The sequence below is a fragment of the Diorhabda sublineata genome, chromosome X, assembly GCF_026230105.1.
Source record: "Diorhabda sublineata isolate icDioSubl1.1 chromosome X, icDioSubl1.1, whole genome shotgun sequence".
NCBI classification, from domain to species: Eukaryota; Metazoa; Arthropoda; class Insecta; order Coleoptera; family Chrysomelidae; genus Diorhabda; species Diorhabda sublineata.
In genome coordinates, this window is record NC_079485.1 from 13317653 (window position 1) to 13341368 (window position 23716).

At 34.0% G+C, this 23716-nt stretch overlaps 1 protein-coding gene and 1 non-coding gene across 2 annotated transcripts in view; one reads left to right on the top strand and one right to left on the bottom strand.

Annotated features, from left to right (window-relative positions):
• Positions 1-23716, bottom strand: part of LOC130451205 (glutamate decarboxylase) — a 55169-nt gene that overhangs the window by 23614 nt on the left and 7839 nt on the right. The window contains exons 2-3 of the mRNA XM_056790071.1: positions 20838-21270; positions 8527-8763 (exon numbers count right to left, since the gene is read on the bottom strand). Coding sequence (XP_056646049.1) covers positions 8527-8763; positions 20838-20895 — 295 coding nt within the window. The 5' untranslated portion in view covers positions 20896-21270. The remainder of the gene's footprint in view (positions 1-8526; positions 8764-20837; positions 21271-23716) is intronic.
• On the top strand, positions 13781-13852 carry Trnah-gug (transfer RNA histidin (anticodon GUG)). The gene has a single exon. It is a non-coding gene; the product is annotated as a tRNA-His (tRNA).

Consider the following 23716-nt stretch of genomic DNA (forward strand, 5'->3'; position numbering starts at 1 on the left):
ACGATCCTTGGACATTATATTGTTGGCACTTCATAAATTGTTAGTGACTATTGCAAAGAGTTTAACATAGAAGAAGAAATGATCGATCAGTTACTATGTCGCTGCTTTTCCAAGGCGGAGAAACGACGTCAAATGTTTGTTGCTGAATTATAAATAGGAAAATAGAAAAATTTATTTTGTGCTGGTAAAAATATGCTAACAAAAAGAGGAAAGATATTCTATCTTTGGTGGTTAGGTTAGGCTAGCTAGTTAACTAAGTTTCCAAATCGTTGAAAATAAAGGGTATTACAATGGGTCTAGAGCCTTCAAGTTAACCACGACCAATTTCAAATCGAGGCTGGTTGTACTATCCTCTAATTTACGTAATTTTGCAGGCTAAAGAGGTATTCTGCAGATTATCTGACTGATATGTGCTTATGAGTTGTACCATTCACCTATACTATAAGCACAACACCGAAAAGTCCAAAGAAGAAACCAACAGAGCAAGGTTTTCAGGAGGAAATTTGGAACTTTCAGTAGCAGGTCATTACGAAGGTTTTTCGCAGTGAAACTGGAAATAATGAGGTTTAAAACTTAACAAATAACTCCACAAAGTGTATGAATCTGCACACAGAAGTTCACGCCAAAAGCATTTGTCCACGGCGGCCATTTTTAAATAGGCATTAGATCATTCGGTAGATTATTCACTGATAAGTTTTTTGATCGATTTTACTTAAAAATCATGGGCTATATTAAAATTTGGCACTAACCATGGAGCATCTACTGTCTTTGGAACTCCGGAGCTTAATTTGAAGAATCGTGTTTGTTCATCAAGGTATTGAATCTACAAGTAGCGATCTTTGGTAGTAAATTTCTCTGGTCAAGTTCTTCATTATAGAAAACAGACTTATAGGTCTATATGACTTTACATTTTATATTGGGTTACAACTCGATACTCAATTTTTTATAGTTCCAGAAAAATCCCGATTATCAAACAGAAAATAAACATTCAAAATGGATGAAATTTTTGTATCGTGCTTGTAGAAGGATTTGTTTTTTTTTCCTCAAAATTAAGCAACTGCTTCTTCGTTTGAGCTGAATTTCTTACCAGTGAGTATTTTTTGAGATCAGCGAATAGCCAGTAATCACTGGGGGCCAGATCTGGACTATACGGTAGATTAGGAAGCAATTAGAATCTTCGCCATCGACTTGTGAAAAGGTGCATTGTCTTGGCGAAATAGTAGTTTTTTCTTCGACATTCCTTAATTTCTACATTCAAACGACTCAACAACTCTTTGCAGTATTCCCTATCGATTTTTTCTCCCTTTTGAAAATAGTCAATAAACAATATTCAATGCGCATCCCAAATTATTGCAGCCATAACCTTTCAAGCTGACTATTGTGTCTTTGGACGCTTAGGACGTGGTTCACCGGATGAAGTCAACCCAGATGATGATCGTTTTGATCTCGGAGTGAAGAGATGGATCCATGTTTAATCTATTGTCACATATCAATGCAAAAAATCTGATTTATTACATGGCCAAACACTGAATCAGCAACACTTTGTTGTTTTTGATCGACTATGAGTAAACACGACACCCACTTCGAAAGAACCTTTCTCATGGTCAAATGTTCATGCCATCTGATATCTTTAGGCCTCAGTTATCTCCAGTAATTTCAATTACTATTAGATATTACCAATTTGTGGACTTTTTTGATGTTTTCTGAAGTAACCTCTTCAATTGATCGACCAGAACGTTTACCATCATCGGTTCTGTACGACCACGTCCAGATTGAACTTTAGAAACTATTTCTGAACTTGTACAGTATTTTCTTTTTATCAAGAAGCAGTAATAAATTAACAAACGAGATTGTTTTGAATTCACTGTTTCCAAAATAACAGAAGTAGCTGCACTTTTTTTTAATTGATCGAAATTTAGTTTGTTGAAAGCTGGTACTTCATAAACGTCATATCAATTTGACAATTGCAGCGCCATCTGTGTGTCAGTCACAAGTCTTATTAAGTGATGTAATATGTCCCATTATATATTGGTAATCGCTGACATCTTCGAGTGGAAACTTTTCAGACAACCTTTGTAATGTGTAATATTATACAGATTTAAAATAATCTCAAGAATAGATAGTATTTTAAAATTTTTTATATTCAACAATTTTAAAAACATAGTAATATATTCAAAGTAATAAGAAATGAGTTTGAATATTCGTCAAATGTCAAATAAATTAAAGGAATTTCGTGAAAAATCGTGAAATCCAAAAAAGAGCTAATTTGAAATACTTTATTACCAAAATCTTAAAAAAAGTCCTCTAATATAGAGTGTAGATCAATGAGACTGCGATGTTAAAAAATATTAGTTTAAATTTATAGTGATATTCATCGTAATAATTGAATTTTTCAATTAAGTGGAGTCTCAGCCACATCCGGCGGGCTTATCTGAGCCGCTGAAATAATCTGGAAAATTTATGTGGGCTGCGGTAAAAAGATGCACCCCTCTATCTATTATTATGCCAGCCACAATCTGCTCAAGGGTAGATAACATATTATCTTCGTATTACCAACCGCCGGGTTACAAGAGCAAACAGTCATTTCATAGAGAAACAAGAATTACAGAGATAATATCTGACGTGACAGAACGACACCGCGTTAATTAGAAATATCAAAGGGGGTAGACAAGAAAATAGATTTCATCAACATTTATTCGAATTTTTTAGCTTTTAAATAATAAATTCAATAAAAGATAGAATGATACGATAATCCAAAATGCACCTAACGCATATTGTCATTCTAATAAATTACTTCACGTGTCTTGGTAGCAGAGAAAGGAATCCCCATAAATTAACGTCTTAAGCGTCTGCAGGCGAACTCGATGTTAATGAGTCACGTCCACCGGTCGAATAGATCTGTTTTAGGAGGCGAGATTATTCTGGACAGCATCTGCGATGGTGGTATCGATAAAACAGAGTCAGGTCTAAACTGTCCAAGTTTCTGGTCAACTCTAAATCGTCTATAAGTCAAACTACTCTCTTCTGTATTGAGTCGAGCATCTTCAGGGTATGCTTTAGACCCGAGCTCCAAATGTACGAGCATTACTCCACATATGGTCGAATCTGTCGAGGTTTAGAAGCTGTTATGGAGTATATTTTTGGTATTGATTACTTCAAGTTTTCGTGGAGCTGCTACTAAGTCAGTCGATGAATTACGACGACAAACCGTACGATCTTAAATTATTTAGAAGATTGGTATGCTAAACTCTGTCAAAATCTTCTATATATATAGTGCGATTGCTCAGGATTTTCCATATTTCTTTATAACTTCAGTTAATCCATTGTTTACATAGCCCAGGAGACACTTGGTTGATCTGATGCTAGCAAACTCAAGATTTCTCAAGAGTTACTGGTTTAGGAGTATCTTCTTGGAACTGGATGGAACTAAAGCAATCGGACGGTAATTTTTGGAAACCGTCTTTTTCTCTTTATCTGTTGGTAAGTGTTGAAACCAAGTTTTCAATCTGCAGGGAAGAGACTTTTTTCTATGATAGAGTATAGTACAATGGAAATGTTAGTAGAAGAGACGTATATGTCGCGAAAAAAAAATAGAAGAAAAAAAATTAACATAATCTTCCATAAACTTTTTCCAGTAATAACCATTCAGTTTAACTTCTCTAAGACCGTCTTTCTTCCAGTACTTGCCTGGATTTAAATCTTGGCATAGTAAATATTCTGAAGAAGGTAAATCTGATAAATAGATTGTGTGAAGTAGCGATTGGTACTTTATTTTAGTAATTTTAACAATTCCAATAACATATTCTTGATGAAACAGTCATCGATGTTCTTACATTTCATTCATAGTTATGAAACAGCGCAAAAAGTATCTATCTTTCCTCAGATACGTCTGCAATAAATTCCACCAAGATTAGTAGTTGAGAAAAATATGAACAAACAAAATTGACAAGTATGAGTCAATTCTAAGCCCTTGATCGAGTCGCAGAGCAAGAAAACTTCTTCAAATTCATAGTTTTTCATAGACGAATCAACTTTCAACAATAATTTCACTATTAAGACACTAAAACTAGGTATCTGGCATTATAATTAGAGTTGATGGAGTAGAATGTGTTCAGTGAGATTGTGAGGAATCATGTAGTAGCTCTAAGGTCATTTGAATGGACAAAAACCATTCAGATTGATGAAAAAACGTTTTGCGACATTTCGGAGGTCTTCTAGAGATCAGTAAATCCACCTATATGAATTCCAGTTCATTTTCCATAATACAAATGTAATATATTAGATATGTTTTTTTCTACACCTACTTTTATTTCCAATTTCTGCTCAATTTCGAAATTTTCCTAAAATATCTGCTAATAGTAATAAATTCTTTATTTTCCTTTCAGACATATATTTTATGAATTCAATTTACGAAGGTTTTTTAATTAATTATTATCGACTTTCATCATTTCATTATAAAATTCTCTTTTTGTATTATTATTAATTCGATGTAAATTTGAAATTATAATTTATGGATAGCCCTTGTAAGTAACAACCCTCGTATACTCGAGGGTGATCAGTGGCACGCGTCAATCTTTACTTAGGACTATTGTTGGTTTGTTATCGCCCTTCTTGCCACAAAACGATCCTGATTGCATTCAATTTGAATCCCCACTAGCCGAACAAACTCCTTTCACGAAATATGATACGTGACACAATGAAAAACTTGATGAATAGATTCTGATTGGTATTTTTCTAAAAATAATAAATTCGATATTGGAAATATTCTAATTCGTCGTATGATCGATCAAATTGCGAGAATTCATTTTACAAAAATAGAAACGTAGCTGTCGAACGTCGTAAGCTCTAATTCTTCCTGAATGCAACATATGGCATCATTTAGTTAATCCCCGGCTTAGAAGAGATAGAAAAAGCTTCTACAATGTTAAGTAAAAGTAAAAGGGGAGTCCTGCAGAGTCGAGTGGCAGGAATCGCGCTCTCCTACACTAATCTTTGTCTGAATGCAGAAGGAATCGCATGTCCAGCGGCTCGGAAAATAACACGACAGATCTGAGCGTCACGAGCTTAGATTCCACATACGTTATATCGCTATAAATATACAGAGAGAGTTTGTAAATTGAGATAAATTCAATAAATCAACTAATACTTCGCTTTGGCGGTTCCTAGTATTCCCAACATTTTTGGGTAACCCACTGTTTACAGCTGATCCATCAATCCTGCTCCAGTCTAGAATGTGGGATGAATTTAGTCGCCAGGGATCTTCTTCTGCTATTTCATACCCTCCAAGTTGTAGTGCTCTAAAGTTACGTGGTGTTTCACACTTCAAGAGAGTGTGGATAGAGGCTTCATTTCTCTTCGGGTGCCTATTGAAGTGACACTGCCCCTATAGGACTCTTGTTGGTATTAATAGATTGTCCTAGTTTAGATTGACACATTTAACAAATTTTCTCTGGTTATAGTTTCCCAGAAGAGTCTCTACCTTTGTAGGTTGCTCCTATCTACCTTATTTCCAGTGTTTTTTTCATTGTTTTGTAGCTGATACCAGGGTTCCATTAAGGGCTTCTCTGTCCCCGATTTAGCGAGCTTATCAACTATTTCATTTTCGTCCATTCCGGTGAATCTCGGAATCTATTGCAGGGTAACTTCATTCTTCTTGTCTAGCTCATTAAGCTTGTCCAGTAATTCCCAAATAAGTTTGGATTGGAATTTGAAGCTTTAATGGTTGCTTGACTATTGGACACCATATTTTTATGATGTTTATACCAGAGAAGTATGTACCATGATATGTTCCCCCTTTTTCCATTCAATAATTTCCGCGTCTATTTTGATAGGCTTAAGGCTGAGTTTTTCTATGTAGTGAAGGAAATTAGGTAGATCTCATTTGGGTTGACGCTTCATCTTCTTGTATACTTGAGTCCTTTTTCAAGTATGTCACAGAGTGTATTTTCAAAATCTCTTGAGTAGATAACTAGATCATCTGTGTATCATTGACAGCAAGTGGTGATGCAACTTCCCTTTATGAACATCCCCTGTTAACAGTATTTGAAATGGCGTCTTGCTCTACCTACTCCTCTCGCGTCTAATGCTCTTTTGACAACCTCGTGTAGACTACCATTAAAGATGTCTAATAAGACACATACCAAGTTTTCTTTGTTTGCAGTTTTATTCGCAAATTGACAAAGATGTTAAAGTTTCCACTTCACAATCTCTGTTTTAATGTAATTGTTGGCAGTTTCTTCATCGATTTAAATAAAGACGATGTCAAGCTGATTGGTCTGCTTTCCTGATTTTGTTGTAAAGGTTACTTTGATTCTTATCCAAGGCTTTGGTACATACCCAAGCTCTAAGCCGCTTCTACTGAAACGGATCAAATGTGGCATTATATCTGTTCTCTTTAAAGAAGGACTGGGAAGATTTCGTCCACTCCTGGCGACTTTAACGGATGAAAAATGTTTCTGCTGCTCGTAGCTTTGTTATGTTTCTTTATTTTGTTTCCTGATGCCGAACACCACTCTCCCGAAAGTGAATCTTTAGCAAGAGCTGTGCTCTGTTTTCCTCACCCTCTGCGAACCTGTCATCAAGTTTCCACAGTGCCAGACTTTGTGAAGTCTTGAAGCTGCAGGTGTAGAGTTAATGTCCTCACAGTATTTTCTGAAGCTGAGTTCTGTGGTGAAGCTCAGGCAGTTTGTTCTGTTAAAGTTCTTAACTTGGACAGATGACCATTCCACCGCTGGCTTTTTTGTTTTTTTGTTTAAAGCAACTCGATTCGTACGCATCTAGTATGTTCTCAGTAAGTATTTCTTTGAGATCTTGCTGCAGATTCAGTTGGTTGTAGCAGAAATGATTCTGACAAGACGAGACATTATTACTGGAGATTGTAGACTTCTAGGTCACAATACACAGTTCGATCTATAAACTAAATCAACAAAATTTAAGTTCTATTAAGCTGGTACCATGGTGAATCGTATTATATTGAAATAGTGACGTATGTCGAAGCTGATTGTGTTCGTTGTACTGTAAACAATATAAACAGCAAAGTTTGCACCCCAGGATTTGAGAAGTGTAATTAAGGGCACTTGGAGCGACCCTCTTTTCTATCCGTGAGGCAGTCACTGTCCCACGCCGGATTAAAACCACCCTCTGACATTCCAGCGACTGAAAAGCGGAGGAATGCGCACTTTTTTCGAGACTACGGCCCCAAATTGGTTCTTTGTAATTATTTTTATTTGGATATTTAGGTTTTTAATAATAATTATTGTGAAATATGAAATACGATCTATAAACTGAACACTTCCATCTTATCGAGCACTATCATTTTTTTGACGTCTACGACCCTCTGCCGGAAGCTACTCGAGTCGGTGGTTAGAATATAGTCCCCCCTAGGGTCTTCAATGGGCTGTTAATAGATCGCCCGCAGATATCTGTCACTGATTCAATTACTATCTCTTGCAGGAGTGTTTAGGAAATGTTTGTTTTGTAGCCTGAGGGAGTATATTTGATTCTATTATTTTCCTAGTTATGTGTCGAAAATCAGGTATTCAGTTACATAATATCTGATATTTAAGATTAATTCTGATATTATGTCAAGGAGAAATTGAATTATGATGATAAAGGGTCTGTCATTTATAATAATTAACCACGTCTTTATACATTATAGTTAAAAATAAAAAAAATTTGACGATTTGTGGATTTTAAATTCCTAGAACTATCGAATTTGGTGGATCGCGGATCTCTCTGTCTTAATTCTATATTGGTCTTGAAACATTGATTTGTAGACTATATCTAATAGCGCTATACAAAGGATCCTGTGGTGGAGGAAAACCTTATCATAACCTCTGGCCAGATCCAATGAACGAACCTACTCTACAGAAAACTGAATGTGGACCTTCCCAGTAGAGAAAAATGTACCAGAGAGGACCTTCAAATCGTGATATTTACTAATTGAATAGTTTCAAAAAGACGAGAGAGCTGGACTATGAGTATATAGCACAAAGGGGATGAAAGACCTCCTTGATATACTGACCAAGATATCCACTACACAATAACTACATTAGTATGGGCAGTGCAACGGTTCTAACCTAGAGCTACTCTAGATATTTGGGTCTAGACACCCAAGCGATATAAAATAATTGACGACTCGACCAAGTAGCTGACAACACATTCTTGAATTAAGAAACAACTTTAGTTGTAAGAGAGGGAAAAACAAAACAAAGGTGTGGTTGTGGAAAGATACAACATGGACTAGCTGATTCGGACCACCAGTTGGAGTAAACGTAAGAAAATTCTAAGATTGGGTTAAGGGGAAAGCTCCACTCCAAAAACAAAGATGCTCAGAGTATTCTCCAATTCTGGAGAGCCTACATGGGATAATGCTAGGGCAACCAAGAAATTACCTAGGCAATTAGGACTTACAAGGCTTACATTAGATATAAGAATAGCAGATTCCAAATATTATACCGTGTCTTATTAACATTTTTTGAAATTTTTGTCAGAATATTGTAATGGAACATCGAATGTGACACTTACCAGTTTTGACTTGGTACTTCAATGTGGTGGCGCAATCGTGAACAAGTTGATTCAAAGTAACACCGTTTTCGGGTATTTTGAGGTCGAGTAATTTGATCATTTCTTCGGGATGATGAAAGTCGAGGATCTTTTCGTTTCGATCATTTTGTTTCTTTACGTAATCCATGAGGATATCAGCGACCTTTTGAAGGAATTCTTGGGTGACTTTATCGTTTGCGTTCGGGTAAGGGATGAGATCTGTAAAAGAGAAAAAATTGATATTATCATCTACGCTTTCAAATTCCACAGTCGAGATTGACAAGAAGATAATCAAACATTTATATTTACTGTTTCAATATATATTGATATATATATTGATATACAGGCAAATTCTCGTAAAAAAATAATTTATAAGGGCCTGCATTCGTCAAATTTTTTACAAAAAAAAACTCAAATAGTACGCATTTTTCGAGAAAAGTTTTTGGACAATAGTATACTAAAATTTCACGTCGATTTCAAAAATGTAGTAATATATAGGGTGTTTTGTTCAAAATAACAAAGTTACGATGGAACCGGAAATCGGCCATCTTTGAAAATACTTTAGTTAAAAAGATCATATCCGAAAACCCAAACGTAGAAGTTCTCATGATTTTACTAGAAGTATTTTGTCATATATACAGATAGTTTTAATCGTCGTGGGACACCCTGTATAGTATGCATATTAGTACATATTTCATTTATTTGAATAAAAAAGAAATAGAAAACGCCATATTTAGAATTATACCTATCACATTTTTATTTAAATGTTGGTTAACCTGCGAAACTTGGTCATAAAAGTCTGGAAATATATTTGCGCATGCATTGAGAGGTTATTATCATTAAAATATCAGCCATTTTGAACGTTTAATTTCTGTATGACAATGCTATCAGTGAATCGTTGTGAATATTTTTGTATTTATAGTAAAAATAAAGTATCGAGCTGTCATTAAATATTTGTTTTTAAAAAACTCAAGGATTGTTCTGCCAATAGATTCAGTACTATTAGTGACTTTTCCTGCTTCTTAACCTCAAATTTCATCAGACGAGGACATTGTTGTATAAGTAAACGAGCAACTAATATTAGGACTAATGATTATGCATCTATTAGGCTGCATCTTAAGCAAAAGGTAGGTTATGTTTATAAATTTCTAAATTTAGATAACAAAATCAGAATTCAATACATTTTTCGTCTATTTATGGCCTCAACCAACCACGATATAGTGATAAATATAATAAATGTTGAAACGACCTACTCGTTTCAGGGTGATATATCTATCTATCCATCAAAGCGGATAAAAAGATATCCCTGAGGAGTCTTTTTGTCTCGATTCGAAAAAAATACATCAGTCACTGGAAAATCTCTTATTTTTCCATACAGAGTGTTGTGCAATTTGAAGGAATAATAAATCGTTAAATGATAATCAAAATATAACATACAGGATGTTCTAAGACTTAATGCAAAAAATCCAGAGATCTTACTTTTATTGTTCTACCTGAAAAACATCAGCCAAAAACTGTGGTGATTGAGGCTTAATTAGCTTCATGTTCCTAAAAGCATTCCTAAGAATCATATAAGCTCGTATCAGACGTACAGGTTATCAAACATGAAGTGACCTATATACTTTTATCAAAACCTGTAAGAGTTATCAAAAAACTTTAATTACAAAAGTTCATTTTTTTCAAAGGAATTATGAAATTATTGACTTTTGGATTATACAGAGTGTCCCAATTCCACAACCATTGTATATAAGTATAAAAAGTATGTATAAAAAGATTCGAAGCTCATACAGTAAAAAACACCCAGTATGATTCTAGACTGGAAAATCACGAAATTTCAATAAAACTAAGTTTTGTGTTTTAAAATTTATTTAGGTAGTTATCCTCATTTTAATTTTTCGTAATTTTCCAAATATAATGATTTTTCAATAAAAATTCAAATATTTCGTAAACCGTGCGGAAATCAAATAGGTCGGTCTCATCAAAATTACCTTCATTTTTACCACTAAATCAAAAAACGTAATAAAATATGGGGTGTTCCATTTAAAATTTCAGTTGTCGATAATGAAGAATTGGGATACCCCGTATAATCCAAAAGTCAATAATCTTAAAATTCCTTTGAAAACAAAGAACTTTTGTATTTGCTAACTCTTACAGGTTTTCAGAAAAGTATATGTATGTGTTACCTTTTGCTTAACACCAGGTATATGTGAGGAGGATCTTGACATCAAAGAAAAATAAGTTTCTTGGTACTATTACTTCGTAATATTTTATTTTATTATAATCTTGAAACACTTTGTAGTTTTTATTACCTAAAATTTAATGAAGACAAAATCGATATACGGGGTTTTCACAATTTAGCCCCGCCACTGTTTTTTTCGGAATTCGACAAAATCAAAATTCAATGAGATTCTTCCTTTAAGATAATTCACAGAAAATATATATTTTTCTCGTAAACTAACACGGTTGTAAGAAAATTTTGAATCTATTTCAACTATCCATATTTTAAACTAAATTTTTTTTTTATAAAATAGATTATTTATTCGGATTGACTACGTTCCATAGAAAATTAATCAAAAATTCCGGTAACCATATGCTCTCCTCTAAATACACCGGCTTCACAATAAGCAAACACCCAAGAAGTATTTCAATTACGAATCTGGAAACATCGACGAATAATTTCAAACCCTACATTGGAATCGGGATGAGATGTTCCCCGGGAATCGAACGGGCAACATCTGCTACCGAGCGAGGCACAGCTTGTACGCAAAACAGTGGCGGTATCAAAAAATCTTTAAAATAGATCAGATTTATCTCATATCGTATTATTTTTCTATCTAAATCATGCGAAATAGATTCTAACATATTGTTTTTATATACAGTGAAAAAATTGTGTATTATAATCATATAATGTTTGTATAATAAGTTGCCTTATCATACAACATCATGCTATTTATCTACGAACTAAACGAATCATTTGATCGCATTTGTATATTGAGTTGCCTATCTAATTATCCAATAACGAATTAGTTATTACATGTTTAGATATGTTATTTTAAATAATTCTATTTCCTTGTTTAATTTTATCTGTATGCCACTGTACCCTATGAAAACCATCGAGGGTAGGTTGGGTTTAATTAAAAATCCCCCGGGCCCTTTTTAGACGATTATATGGGAACTATACGCAACAATGTGAACTTGTCCTTTTCGGAATTTCCATTCATGTTTGAATAATTGCATTGGGATTCGAAAAATTTCTTGATTAGTGACATTTCTACAGGGCGATAAATTCGAAATAACAAAATTCCTTATACTTAATAAAGAAGTAATCATTTAACAAATGACCATCGATAAATTATAAGAACAGAGAATATATTTCAGTTTACAATGTGAGTTGTTTCAATTAGTAATTGACGCTTGGATAAACTTGGAGAAAATATTCCTCATATCATCGAGAGTGAAATAATTCTTCATAAAAATAAAGCCCTCTTCACATAGCATTATTATTAATAGCACATTTTCGGCAAAATCTCTCGCGGGACAATTTTCGTTCTCGAAACGAGACAAGGCTAATGCGGGTAATACCACACTAAATAAACCAAGGGAAAAGGGATTAGTGTTGAAATATTTCGCTTCTGTCATACATTGACGTACATAAAATGCGTTTTATCACGTGACATGTTCATAGACAATTCTAAAATAAATCTGAATTAATACACATGAAATAATATACAGACTGTACAGGGGTGAGTAGATAACGAGAAAATAAAAATTGACATACATATGACACCTCATTTCTGACTTATAGGCCTTCAAAGTTGCGATATTGAAGATATATACAATTTTTGGTGTATTCTTTTTTTGAATTAATTAACGGTGTATATTGTCACCTGGAAATTTCGAAAATCATATCAGTTTTGAAATAGGAGTGAATTTTTCCGAATTTTCCTTTTGTTTGTTTGTTTTTTGGAACCCTCATATGAAAAATTTGATAGGAATCAGAGTTTTGTATGTGTGTTTTCTTCTTCCGATTTTTCCATATTACAAGATTCACATTCCAAAATTGTAGATACTATGTATTTCTATAGTGTTATTTGAAAAAAAATTTGCTTCAAGTTTCACCCTGTATAACTCCTTCAAGAAACAAGTCATCTATTCACGAATTTTTTGCCCGGATACCCTTTATTCAAAAAACTATTGTTTATGTCATAAACTCTTCTTTTTATTAATACTTCATGTCAGCAAATTTGTTGATTCTAGGTATCTGTAAATGTAATTTACATGTAATCATGACTGTCGATAATGCAGGGAGTGATATATGAATGCTTTATCTCCCTCTCTCTATGAATCTTTTGAAAGTAGTTAATCGCTGCTCTTAAAGCACATTTTTTATATAAAAATATTCACATATTTATTATCAGTTTTTAATTTACTTGAAATTACCCTAGACTACGCTACTGGATTTGAAGTCGAACTCCATATCTTTCTCCCTACGTATCAAACTCTGGTGCATAAAAACGGTTTCGTAGAATGCGGGTTATTTTCAAAGAAGAAAAATGGAAATTGAATGTTTTAAACGTCTGGAAATTCAAACTCGCGTGAAAGCTGCTGTCAGTTGTTTGAACTGATATTGATAACGAACCTTTGTTATCAAATATAGAAAAATCTATGTTGGATCTAAAAATTCATTCATCAAATCATACGAGGGTGGTTCATTAGAAACACTATATTCCGTAGCATCTATGGAATGAGAAAAACGAAGGGAGAAAAGCAAAGGCGCGACAGTTGAAGGTTAATTTTTTCAACTTTCAACTTTAACAACAAACTGTGAACGTGCAGTAAGTAACCTCCTAAAAAACACGTTGAAACCTGTCTACAGATAAAAACGACGCGATATTTCAATTTGTAGTACGATATTCCTTGAAGACAACGTCAGACCGCATAGAACTCGGATTGCGATGAAAAAAATTGAACGAATTGTATCGGGAAGCATCCTCCTAATTGTACCAATTTGTTGCCATGCGACTATTATTTATTTGGTCAATTGAAAGAGACACGTGACGGATTGCGATTCGAAAGTAATGCGGAGGTATAAAAAAATTTCAACTCAGTAATTTAATAATAGATTTTTTTTTGGAAAATTTTGGTTTATACCTAAACCACCCTCGTATTTCGTTGTCAAGCACTTTGAAAATATTATAAAAACTGAATTTGGAATACGTTTTTACATGTCTTCGTAGCCGTGATCGTCTAGTGGTTAGGACCCCACGTTGTGGCCGTGGTAACCCAGGTTCGAATCCTGGTCACGGCAATGTAAAAACATTGTCACGAGAAGGCTTTTTTTTATTAATTTTTGAATTAATCCAAATTTATTTAGCTCATGTTCATGAGTTCCATTCAGTTTTTTTTAATTAAAGTTATTCATTAAAACTCTTTAGTTAACACATTTATATATGCAGTTTCCCACACTATGTAGAAAATTTTCATCAATTCCAACTTTGAGTGAAAACTCATACTATTTTCAAACTAAAATGTGAACTACATTGAAAATTGTATGGAATAAATTTATTTTGCATTTCTTGAATCTGGTTGGCGTCAAGAAATTTTTTTACTGAGCAAACCCTAAATTTTTTGAAATTGATTTGATTTTTTGAAACACCCTATATAACACATTCAGCACGATACACAAAGTTTCATGATGGAAATGACGACCTATAGTCTAACCTAACCTAACTTCTTTTTTAATGATCTTCTCAACGAAATGGAATAATCATCAAATCTCTTAAGTAAATGGTGTAAATTATAACTTCTACTTTCAAAATTTTATCAACACAATATCACAAGTTTTTGAATGAATTATATCGATCTCAAGCGATTGAATTAACTAAATTTCTATTTATATTGAAATAAATGCTGTTTTATTTATGAAATGAATTTTTTTACGTTTTAATTTTCGAAGTAGTCCGGATTTTACTAGATGTAACTAGCGCGACTTTTCATCACCCAATTATAGTTACCAAAATATTCCTAGTATGATGTTCACAACTTTTTAATTCAAAATAGAAAATAGGGGCAAAAAATTTGTTTCACGATTGTTTTATAAGAAAATTTTGTTCAACTCGTTTCTTTATCTAATTCCGCTATCAAATGTGACACTTTAAGTCACTCTTTGACATTAAATAAAATAGGATTAAGCCCGAATTTAAATTGGGCGCTTCTAATTTTCTGGATTCTCGGAGGTTTACGGTTACTGAATAAGCTTAGCAACTCTTAACAAAATTACGGGCACGTGTTTTCGAAATTTTGGAACTTGTGACTGAAAAAAATTTTGAAACGCGAATAACTCGAAAAATAAGAGGAATTAAAGAAAACTGCTGCAGCAAAAAATGTAGAACACAAAATTTTTTACAAAAAAGGTCTCCAGTCATTTTTTCGTTTGAGCCACTATTTCTGAGTCTCCCTCAACACCGAAAGTCCGAGCATCCGGTCGAGAATTCAAGCCAATTAAGCCATTTTACGTTAAAAATTTTGAGGTTAGGAAAAAATGCTTGACGACCAATCTGCAAAGAATTTTACGTTGTACATTTTTTGTTCACGAATTCCTATAAACCCAGTTTAAAGTGAATATTTTGAGGTTAGGAACAAATACCTGGTATTCCTTTTTGTAGATAATTTTGTACTCTACATTTTTTGTTACAGCAGTTGCTTTAGAACTCCTCATAGTTATCGAATTATTCGCGATTCACAATATTTTTGAGTGTGTAAATCCATTTTAAGGTGAAAATTTTAAAGTTAGGAAAAAATGCGTGATAACAAATCTATAGAGAATTTTGTGGTGTATATTTTTTGTTACAATACTTGTTTTCAAATTCCTCGTAGTTTTCGAGTTACCCGCTTTTCAAAATATTTTTGTGTATAAACCCATTTTAAGGTGAAAATTTTGGGGTTAGGAACAAATACTTGGGATACTTTTTTGTAGAATATCTTGTACTCTCAATTTTTTGTTACGACAGTTTGCTAATTCCTAATAGTTTTCGAGTTATTTGCGTTTAAAAATTTTTTTGAGTTTCAAGTCTCAAAATTTCGAAAAACTGTGCTCATCATTTTGTTAAGACTTATTCAGTATCCCAAAACCTCCCAATTTAATTTAAGGTCTTAGCTCAAAATCACCTAATTTGCTTGTAATAATATTTCAGTTATAAAAAGTAATTATGTAAAAACTGTAACTGTTTAAGTTTCAATGAATAATTTATTAATAACTGTAAAATCTGACAAATGTTTCATTATTCAAACTGACAATTAACTCATTATTTTAATTCGATAATATTTTTAAACTTATAAACATTGAAACCAATATTATTTAAGATAAAGTAAGTCCATTTTCTAGGTGAATATTCTCTTAAACTTCTTGTCTAATGTTAATTTCATTTGAAGCTACATGTATGCCACGACTTGGACCAGAATATTTTCTGAAATTGTATTTTATTTTATTATGAACTCTTAATATAGCTTTTGGCTACACATTTCCATCCGATATGTTGCTTTATTCTGAGCAGCCATTGCCACGAGTTGTATGCCACATTTTCCATTAGAATATAGCACAAAAAATCTGTCGTGCTTCACAGCAGGAGGTCTAATATTTCTATACTTTTTGAAGATATCAACAAGCAATATTTTTAACAGTGATCACAGTGTGTTTTACTTTCTGGAATTGTAATTTTAAAAATAGTGCTTTCATCAAATACGTGTCCTTCTCGTAGAAACATAAGTTCAGCCTTTCTGCAGGCTCCCACAATCCCTTTTATCATTGCAACCTAAGAAACAGAGTTATTTAATAATAATTCATCTTCAGCCTCTTTTATAAAACTTTCTACATTATTATTGGTCAAAATCTTCGATTTTTCTGCCTGGTATCCTGTGATCGTCTCTTCAGCCAAACCAAAAGCATGGTGTACTTCTTGACATCGACATTTTTGAGCATGGTGAGTTCAGATCTCAACGTTGAATATGTAGTCCACGAAGTCGACGCCTTTTCGATGATGTTCTTCAGAGTTCTTCAAATCGCACCGTTTTTCAAATTTTTGGTAGACCAAGGTATTAAACTACCCCCTGCAGCATTTGCAGACCCTCTTACTTCAAATGGAATGTCTGATGGGCTATCTGAAGACATTTCAAGTGATTACTTTTTACTTATTTTGATACTTCTATCTAACACCATTTGATTCCACATTAATATTTTCATAATAATTGCAGATTCTATTGAATATTATGGAAGCACGGAATTAAATAAAACTTTGCTAAAACTATTATAAAACGCGCGCGACAGAATGTAAAAAATTTTACAAATAAAAAATTTGGTTTTCGCTTTTAAAAAATTTTGTACATATGCAAAAATGATCGCTCGAGCAGGGACTTGAACCCTGGACCCTTGGATTAAAAGTCCAATGCTCTACCGACTGAACTTGGCTGGACCGATTTGGATTATTTTGGCATTGAATTATTTGTAGAAGTTCTCAGAAGGTTTAAAATGTGAATGAATATGAAATTAAATAAAAACAATTTTGTTTATCCTTGATGTTTTTTCACAAATTAAATGTCTGAACGCACCCATAATATTTGACATTTGACAACCAACTATATGTAGATTGATAAATCCTAAATTTTGCATATATGTAATACTCTTATATGGACAGTTGGTAAAGGAAAAAACGTCCCTACGTTAAGGTATTGACAATATTAATTTTCTCTCTCGTTCGAGACACTTTATCTATACTGCACATGCTTGAGATTGCGTAGAACCGAGCTGAAACATCGGAGGATAGAGAAATCGTTATCATTCTGTCTTCCTTAGTCGGAACAGCTTTCACTTTAAACTGCCCATTTAGAAGTATTACATATATGAAGTTTTGTCACAAATGAAATTTCTGAACGCAACCATAATATTTGACATTTGACAACCAACTAATATGTCAATCGATACCTCAGACAAAGAGTGTATCCTTCTATCTGTGTGTGATAGTGATATTTCAAGTCATGTGCGTTTTTGTTGATCTTTTGTGGTAGTAACACTGCACTGCTAACATGCGAGATTGGTGCAAATGTGCGAAACAGTTGTTAAACATTCGAAATAGTAAAGTTGCAATGGACACTTCGACTTGACTCTTCACATTACCCACAGTTTTCTGTCACGTCACAGACTCAAAAGAGGAGCTTATTCAGCGTGTTTTCCCACATATTGCGTAACAGTTCTATAACCGTAATTGCTGGGTGAACGAACCATGCCGAGGATCTCAATGCGATCATTCAAAATTTTTTCCGGAGTAGTTGGTATCCTTCAAACCAGTCGATACCTTTAAGAACCAAAATGACGTAGTCAACTATCCCCTGGAGTTTTAAATTCACTGGAATTGCCTGGATTACTACCTCACAATTTGCAGTTAAAAGTAGTATCAGTTATCATTAATAAACCTCGACTGTGCAATGGAACTAGACTGGCTATGGAAAAAGTGATGCTTAACATCATTGAGGCAACGACCTAGATGGAATATGCAAAGGAGATTATATATTGATTGCGCGTATACCGATGATTTACCATTCGATTTTAAACGTTTACAATTTCCGGTACGGTTGGCTGTAATTGCGATAACCATAAATAAATCGCATGGCAAGTCGTTGGAAGTTTACAGAATCAACTGTTTCGCGTATGGACAATTATACCTCATCAGAAAGCTTTAAATTGATTGTACCACAACTGTTTGTATCTGTCAATATCAAATTAGAACCTTATAAATAGCCAGTATTACAGAAAAAGTCTATTTTGTAATTAAGAAACATCATGTGTAATTAATCGAAAAAAATAAATAATAAAACTTCATACCCAAGATTCCTTGTGATTGTATACAAAAGTTTAGGACTTTTATTTATCAATTGAGGCAGTACTGCCGTCAATATTAGATGAAACTTAAAAAAAGTGACAAATTAACTACGTTTCCATCAATATCCCATGGGTATAAAACCAGTATTTCACAGTAATCCAACAGCCGTGTATATATCTAGACATTCACATGGGGCGCTTGAATGATTAATGAGGGTGTTTAAACCTCTATTAAAGGCTAAAGTTTGGTTTACTGCACCTGAACCGAAAGCTGCCAACAGTCGATGATCCGAATATTTTAAATAGAAAAGAAGTAAACATTTAATAGAACAGTTAACAAAATCAGATTTATTAAGCTGACCAAGAAAACTATCCATAAAATACGAGAATTTAAAAAAAAATTAGTCTCCCCATGACAATGTTTTATACAGAGGTCAGGCAATAAATTCAGTGAACATCTGAAGCATGAAAATGCTTCGTTTTAATCTTTTTCGACAGCTTAGTCAGACTTATTAGCGTCACTGATTTTTCGTGAACATTGCCTAGCTCACACTGATCAATGTACAACATCGTGATCAGGAGTCGAATCTGGGTTACTACGTCCACAATGTGGAGTCCTAACCACTGAATGATCATGATAAAAGTTTGCCAATACTCATTGAAATCTCGATTGCAATAATATACTGAAAGTCGATTTTTTATGTCTATGTATATAAAAATATAAAAAAAATGATAAAATGGAAAAAACAAGAATTGAAATTAGATTTTAATAAGAGAAGAAAACATTAAAATGTTAAACGGCACAACTGAGCCATTATTTTTTCGAATTAATACCGGGGTTATATCTAGAATTGCGTTTTCATCTCATACGTTAATTAAAAGAGTTTTTGATGAGAATCTAAAGATTAGGTCATGCAGAAATAATATTTTGAAGAGATCGTCTGACATTATCTCTAATGAGTTTCCCTCTCGCTTTCTAAGGCATTGTTTCGCCGGTGCCTCCATTTGTGAAATGGATTTCGAAATTTTGAAGAGCACACAGCGAATTAAAAAAATCAGTGACTGGAAAGTGGAAAAACGAACCAAACAAAAATGGAACAAGGAAATATAGTTTGTTAATTTAACTTCTTATCTGATGTAATTATGGAAAACTCTGTATTATACCTTTCTCAGCGATGTTCAATAAGTTTGATACCCTTTTCATGATAAGAGTTTATCCAATAACAATTGACTGCTGGAAAATCCACCAAGTCTGGAAATAGAAAATAATCCGAGGGGCCATGACCTTGCTTGCAGATGAAACGTCCTTTGTCTTCTTTGAACCCGGTCCTCCCTCTTCAGTCGATTTTGATTGTTTTTTTGTTTTAGGTGTGAAATGATGGACCCACGTTCCATCCATGGCTACAAAACGGCGCAAAATGTGGGCTCTATTTCAGTGGAACATTATCAAACACTCTGGAAACATCTTCAACACGCTGTTTTGTTCCATTGGGAACAAACATAGTACCCATCTTGCGCACAGCTTTCTCATGTCCAATTTTTTAGATAATTTGCGATGTACTGCTCTTTTTGAAATGCCTACTGTGTCTACTAGCTTACGCACTTCTAGTCGACGATCATCCAGTGGATTTTCTCCAACATTTCTGGAGTCGTCACCTCTTTTGGTCGACTGCTGGTCTTCGCAGGTCGTAAAGTCTCGTCTAAACTTTGCTACTCAATATTTCACTATTTATAACGAAGGACCAGTCTAACCCAGAGTAGAATCAAGTTCAGCTTTTATAATGGTTGGACTAATGCCTTTCAAATAAAGTTTTGTATCACATAACGATGTTTCCAAATTCACTGAAAACGTTCACTATTGACGGTTGTCAACCAAATACTAAACAACGTGACGTCTTCAAACTTGTAACATATGCTGTATAGGTTATGTGCTTTCTAATACAGTGGCATTTTTTAAGCAACTACTGCCATTTATAGCCAGGTATTTCTAGGACTATCCTAGTTCCAAATGCTATGAATAAAGCTAGTATTTCTATAGGCTTCGAAATATTGATTATATCGCATAAAATTTAGTTTTGTGCCATAAAAATCCAAGCTATGGTGATCTAACTGGCTACTAAACACTATATCTCTATTATTTGGGAGACAATAAACCCTGTCATTTCTAACGAATTATCCTGTATATTTCCTATTCCCTCAGCAGACGACGCTAAGAATTTCGATAAAATCGATACCGGTACCATGGCAACGTTTCCATTTTATGTAAGTCTGCTGTCATACTTCAATCACATAAAATGGCGGACCTAATCGATTCCCTTCCATATTCTTCCATAAATTTGATGCTTAAATGTTTTAGATGATACTAAATGTCCTGTATAGAGACTGAAATTTTTTTATAAATTATTGGAAAAAAATGACTTACCGTTATATTTGAGATTTGCGACTGCGGTGCTCAATTTGTAATTTGATGTGTTCGCCATTTTCGACCCAAAGAGCACCTTCTGGAGAACCGTGTGTGACGTCTAACTCCCGACTCCCGGTGGTAACTTCTTCCAAATAATCCACAAAGTGGTGACCCAGTTTCGAGTACAGCGCGCGCACCGTGACGTCAACACGAGGGAGGCTCGTGTCCAAGGGTGGAGCCCTGCCAAGGGTTGAGCCTGTCGACGTAACAGCCCTTCGTAGAAGGGCGATTTTTCAATTGATATTACAAATTTTTCGGGTAATCTCTGAATACCGCCGAAGTTACTAGCAATAAACTTCGTGGATTGAGGGCTGGATGAATTTAATAGTTTCAAAGTTTCTTTTTTTGTGTGTGAATGTTGAGGGGAAATTTTTTAAGGTGGTGAATGTATCTGGAAAAGTAATTTGGATTTAGTTCATGGAAAAGTCTTTTTGAAGAGAACAATTTGATAGAAAATTATATTTTTGAATTAGGATTCTTTTATATCTGTCTTAGACGAAAATTTTCTAATAACTCATTTTGTATAAATTTGAGTTACCCCTGGAGCTGTATTACGTTTTGAAGGAACTTAATTACACCCACAATTTCTTCAATTCCTTTTGCCTGTCAAATATGAAATACATCGAATGGTTTTATACTTTTTCTGCAAGTTCCAAGGTGAAAAAGTGTCACAATGCAATGAAAAGTATTTTCAGGACTCCAACAAGGAAAAAATTATAATCTTAAAATACAGGAAGTTTCTAGATTACGGTACCATAAATTGAATTGATTTGATGATATTTTTCTTGAAACTAACCATATAAATCGATAGAACAAAGCATAAATTATTCCAATGGAGTTTTTTCGAAATATCAAAAGTTTTTGAATTACCTAGAGATAGCAGTAGTTGCTTGAAAAATATGAGAAAGTACACAATCTATACACCATACGTTTCAAGGTTGAAGACACCATGTTGCTTATTATTTGTTTGACAGCTATCAAAACTGAACGCCTTCATTTAATTTGTGAATATGAAAAAAATTGGTCATCAATACTTTTATTTGAAAGGCCTTATCCCAACCAATATAGAAGTTGAACTTGATTCTACTTTGGGTGAGACTGAGTCTTCGTTATCAATAGTAAAATATTGGGTAGCAAAGTTAAGACGAGACCATACGATTTGCGAAGACCAGCAACGCAGTGGTCGACCAAATGATCGTCGACTGAAAGTGCGCGAGCTAGCAGACATAGTAGAGAAAGCTATGTGCAAGATGGGTTTCACGTTTGCTCACAATCAAGGGTTTGGTAATGTTTCACAGACATAAAGCCGTCGTTTCATAATCATGGATGAAACGTGGGTCAAACACTTCACACCTGAAGCAAAACAACAATCAAATCAATAGATTGAAAAGGGAGAATCTGCTCCAAAGTACGCAAAGAACGTTCCATTTGCAGGCAAGTTCTTAGCGTGGGTTTTTTGGAATGCGCGTGGGATATTTTTCATTGTATTATGCGAACTTATTGCAATTATTTGGTTGAGACGAAAATGTTGTTTCATCAAGACATTGCAACAGCTCTCAAATCCTTTATTGCAGTGACCAAAATTAATGAATTAAAGTTTGAATTGCTATCTAATGCATCCTATATACCAGATTTAGCTCCCTCGGATAATTTTTTGTTTTAAAAATGGCTCTTGTCAAATATTTTCCAACAATGAAGGGTATCGAAGTTATTGAACATCGCTGGGAAAATTGTATGGAGCTAAATGGAGATTGGAAATTGGAAAGCTGGAAAATTTCCAAATTTTTTGTGTTTTCTTTGTTAACTCAGTGCTCATGGAACCATTCATGTATTTTCAATAAATTTTTCACAAATAACTGGAAAACTTTAGAAACAATAGTGGTAAATCAGTTCAAAATGCTAAGATGGTGATTAAACTCCATAACTACATTGTAAATTGAAAAATCATTTCTTCTAGCTAACATTCTCAACGACAGGCCGTTAACCTGAAACCATCGAGCTTTGTCGATGGTTTCATTAACCCCGAGGTAAACACTCAAGCAGAAATTGAAGGGTTAGAGAAATAAAAGCATATGAGAACCATCGATTAACCACTGAGTGTCTTCAATAATATTTGTTAAGGCAAAATTATGTAAATACTAAATTCCGATAGGTTGAACAATGTTAAAAATAAACTCTACTATCCCTATTCAAACTCTAGTCTAGACGATGCAGTTCTTTACATAGATTTGAGGCAAACCGTAGACCGTGGTTCTCACAATAACAATTTGAGGTTGTGTATCATTTCTATACTGAACACACTGCTCACACCGTCACTACACCACAATTACACCGTCAGACGAGCGTTTCGACGAGACTGAAGACTGTTTACACCACCACTACACCAACACTAATAATTACACTGTACGAACACGCGTTATCGTCTTCAGAGACTGGAAATACCTTCATCTAAACGCGCGTCAGTTAGAGTTATTGTGAGTGTTGGTGTAGTGGTGGGGTGCACAGGGTGTTTAGTATGAATATCACCAACGGTTTCAGAAATTCTAGCTCAGTTATAATTTCGATGCCATCAATCTTTTTAATATTTACAAATAATAGTTGCATACTGAAAATAGACGTTAACGTCGTCGTCTCATGGAAATATCTTTCCTACAAGTGAATGTTTGAGGTTAGGAGCCATATCTGGTTAGGTGATTGACTTTTTAAGGTACTGGTTCTGGTTAATACCATCAGGACATGAATGCTGATGGTTTCATACAATGTTTCGAAAAAATCTTCTCCATCAGAACTTCACAATAGTAATTGATAATTCAAATTATCCCTCGAGACTTTTGGAA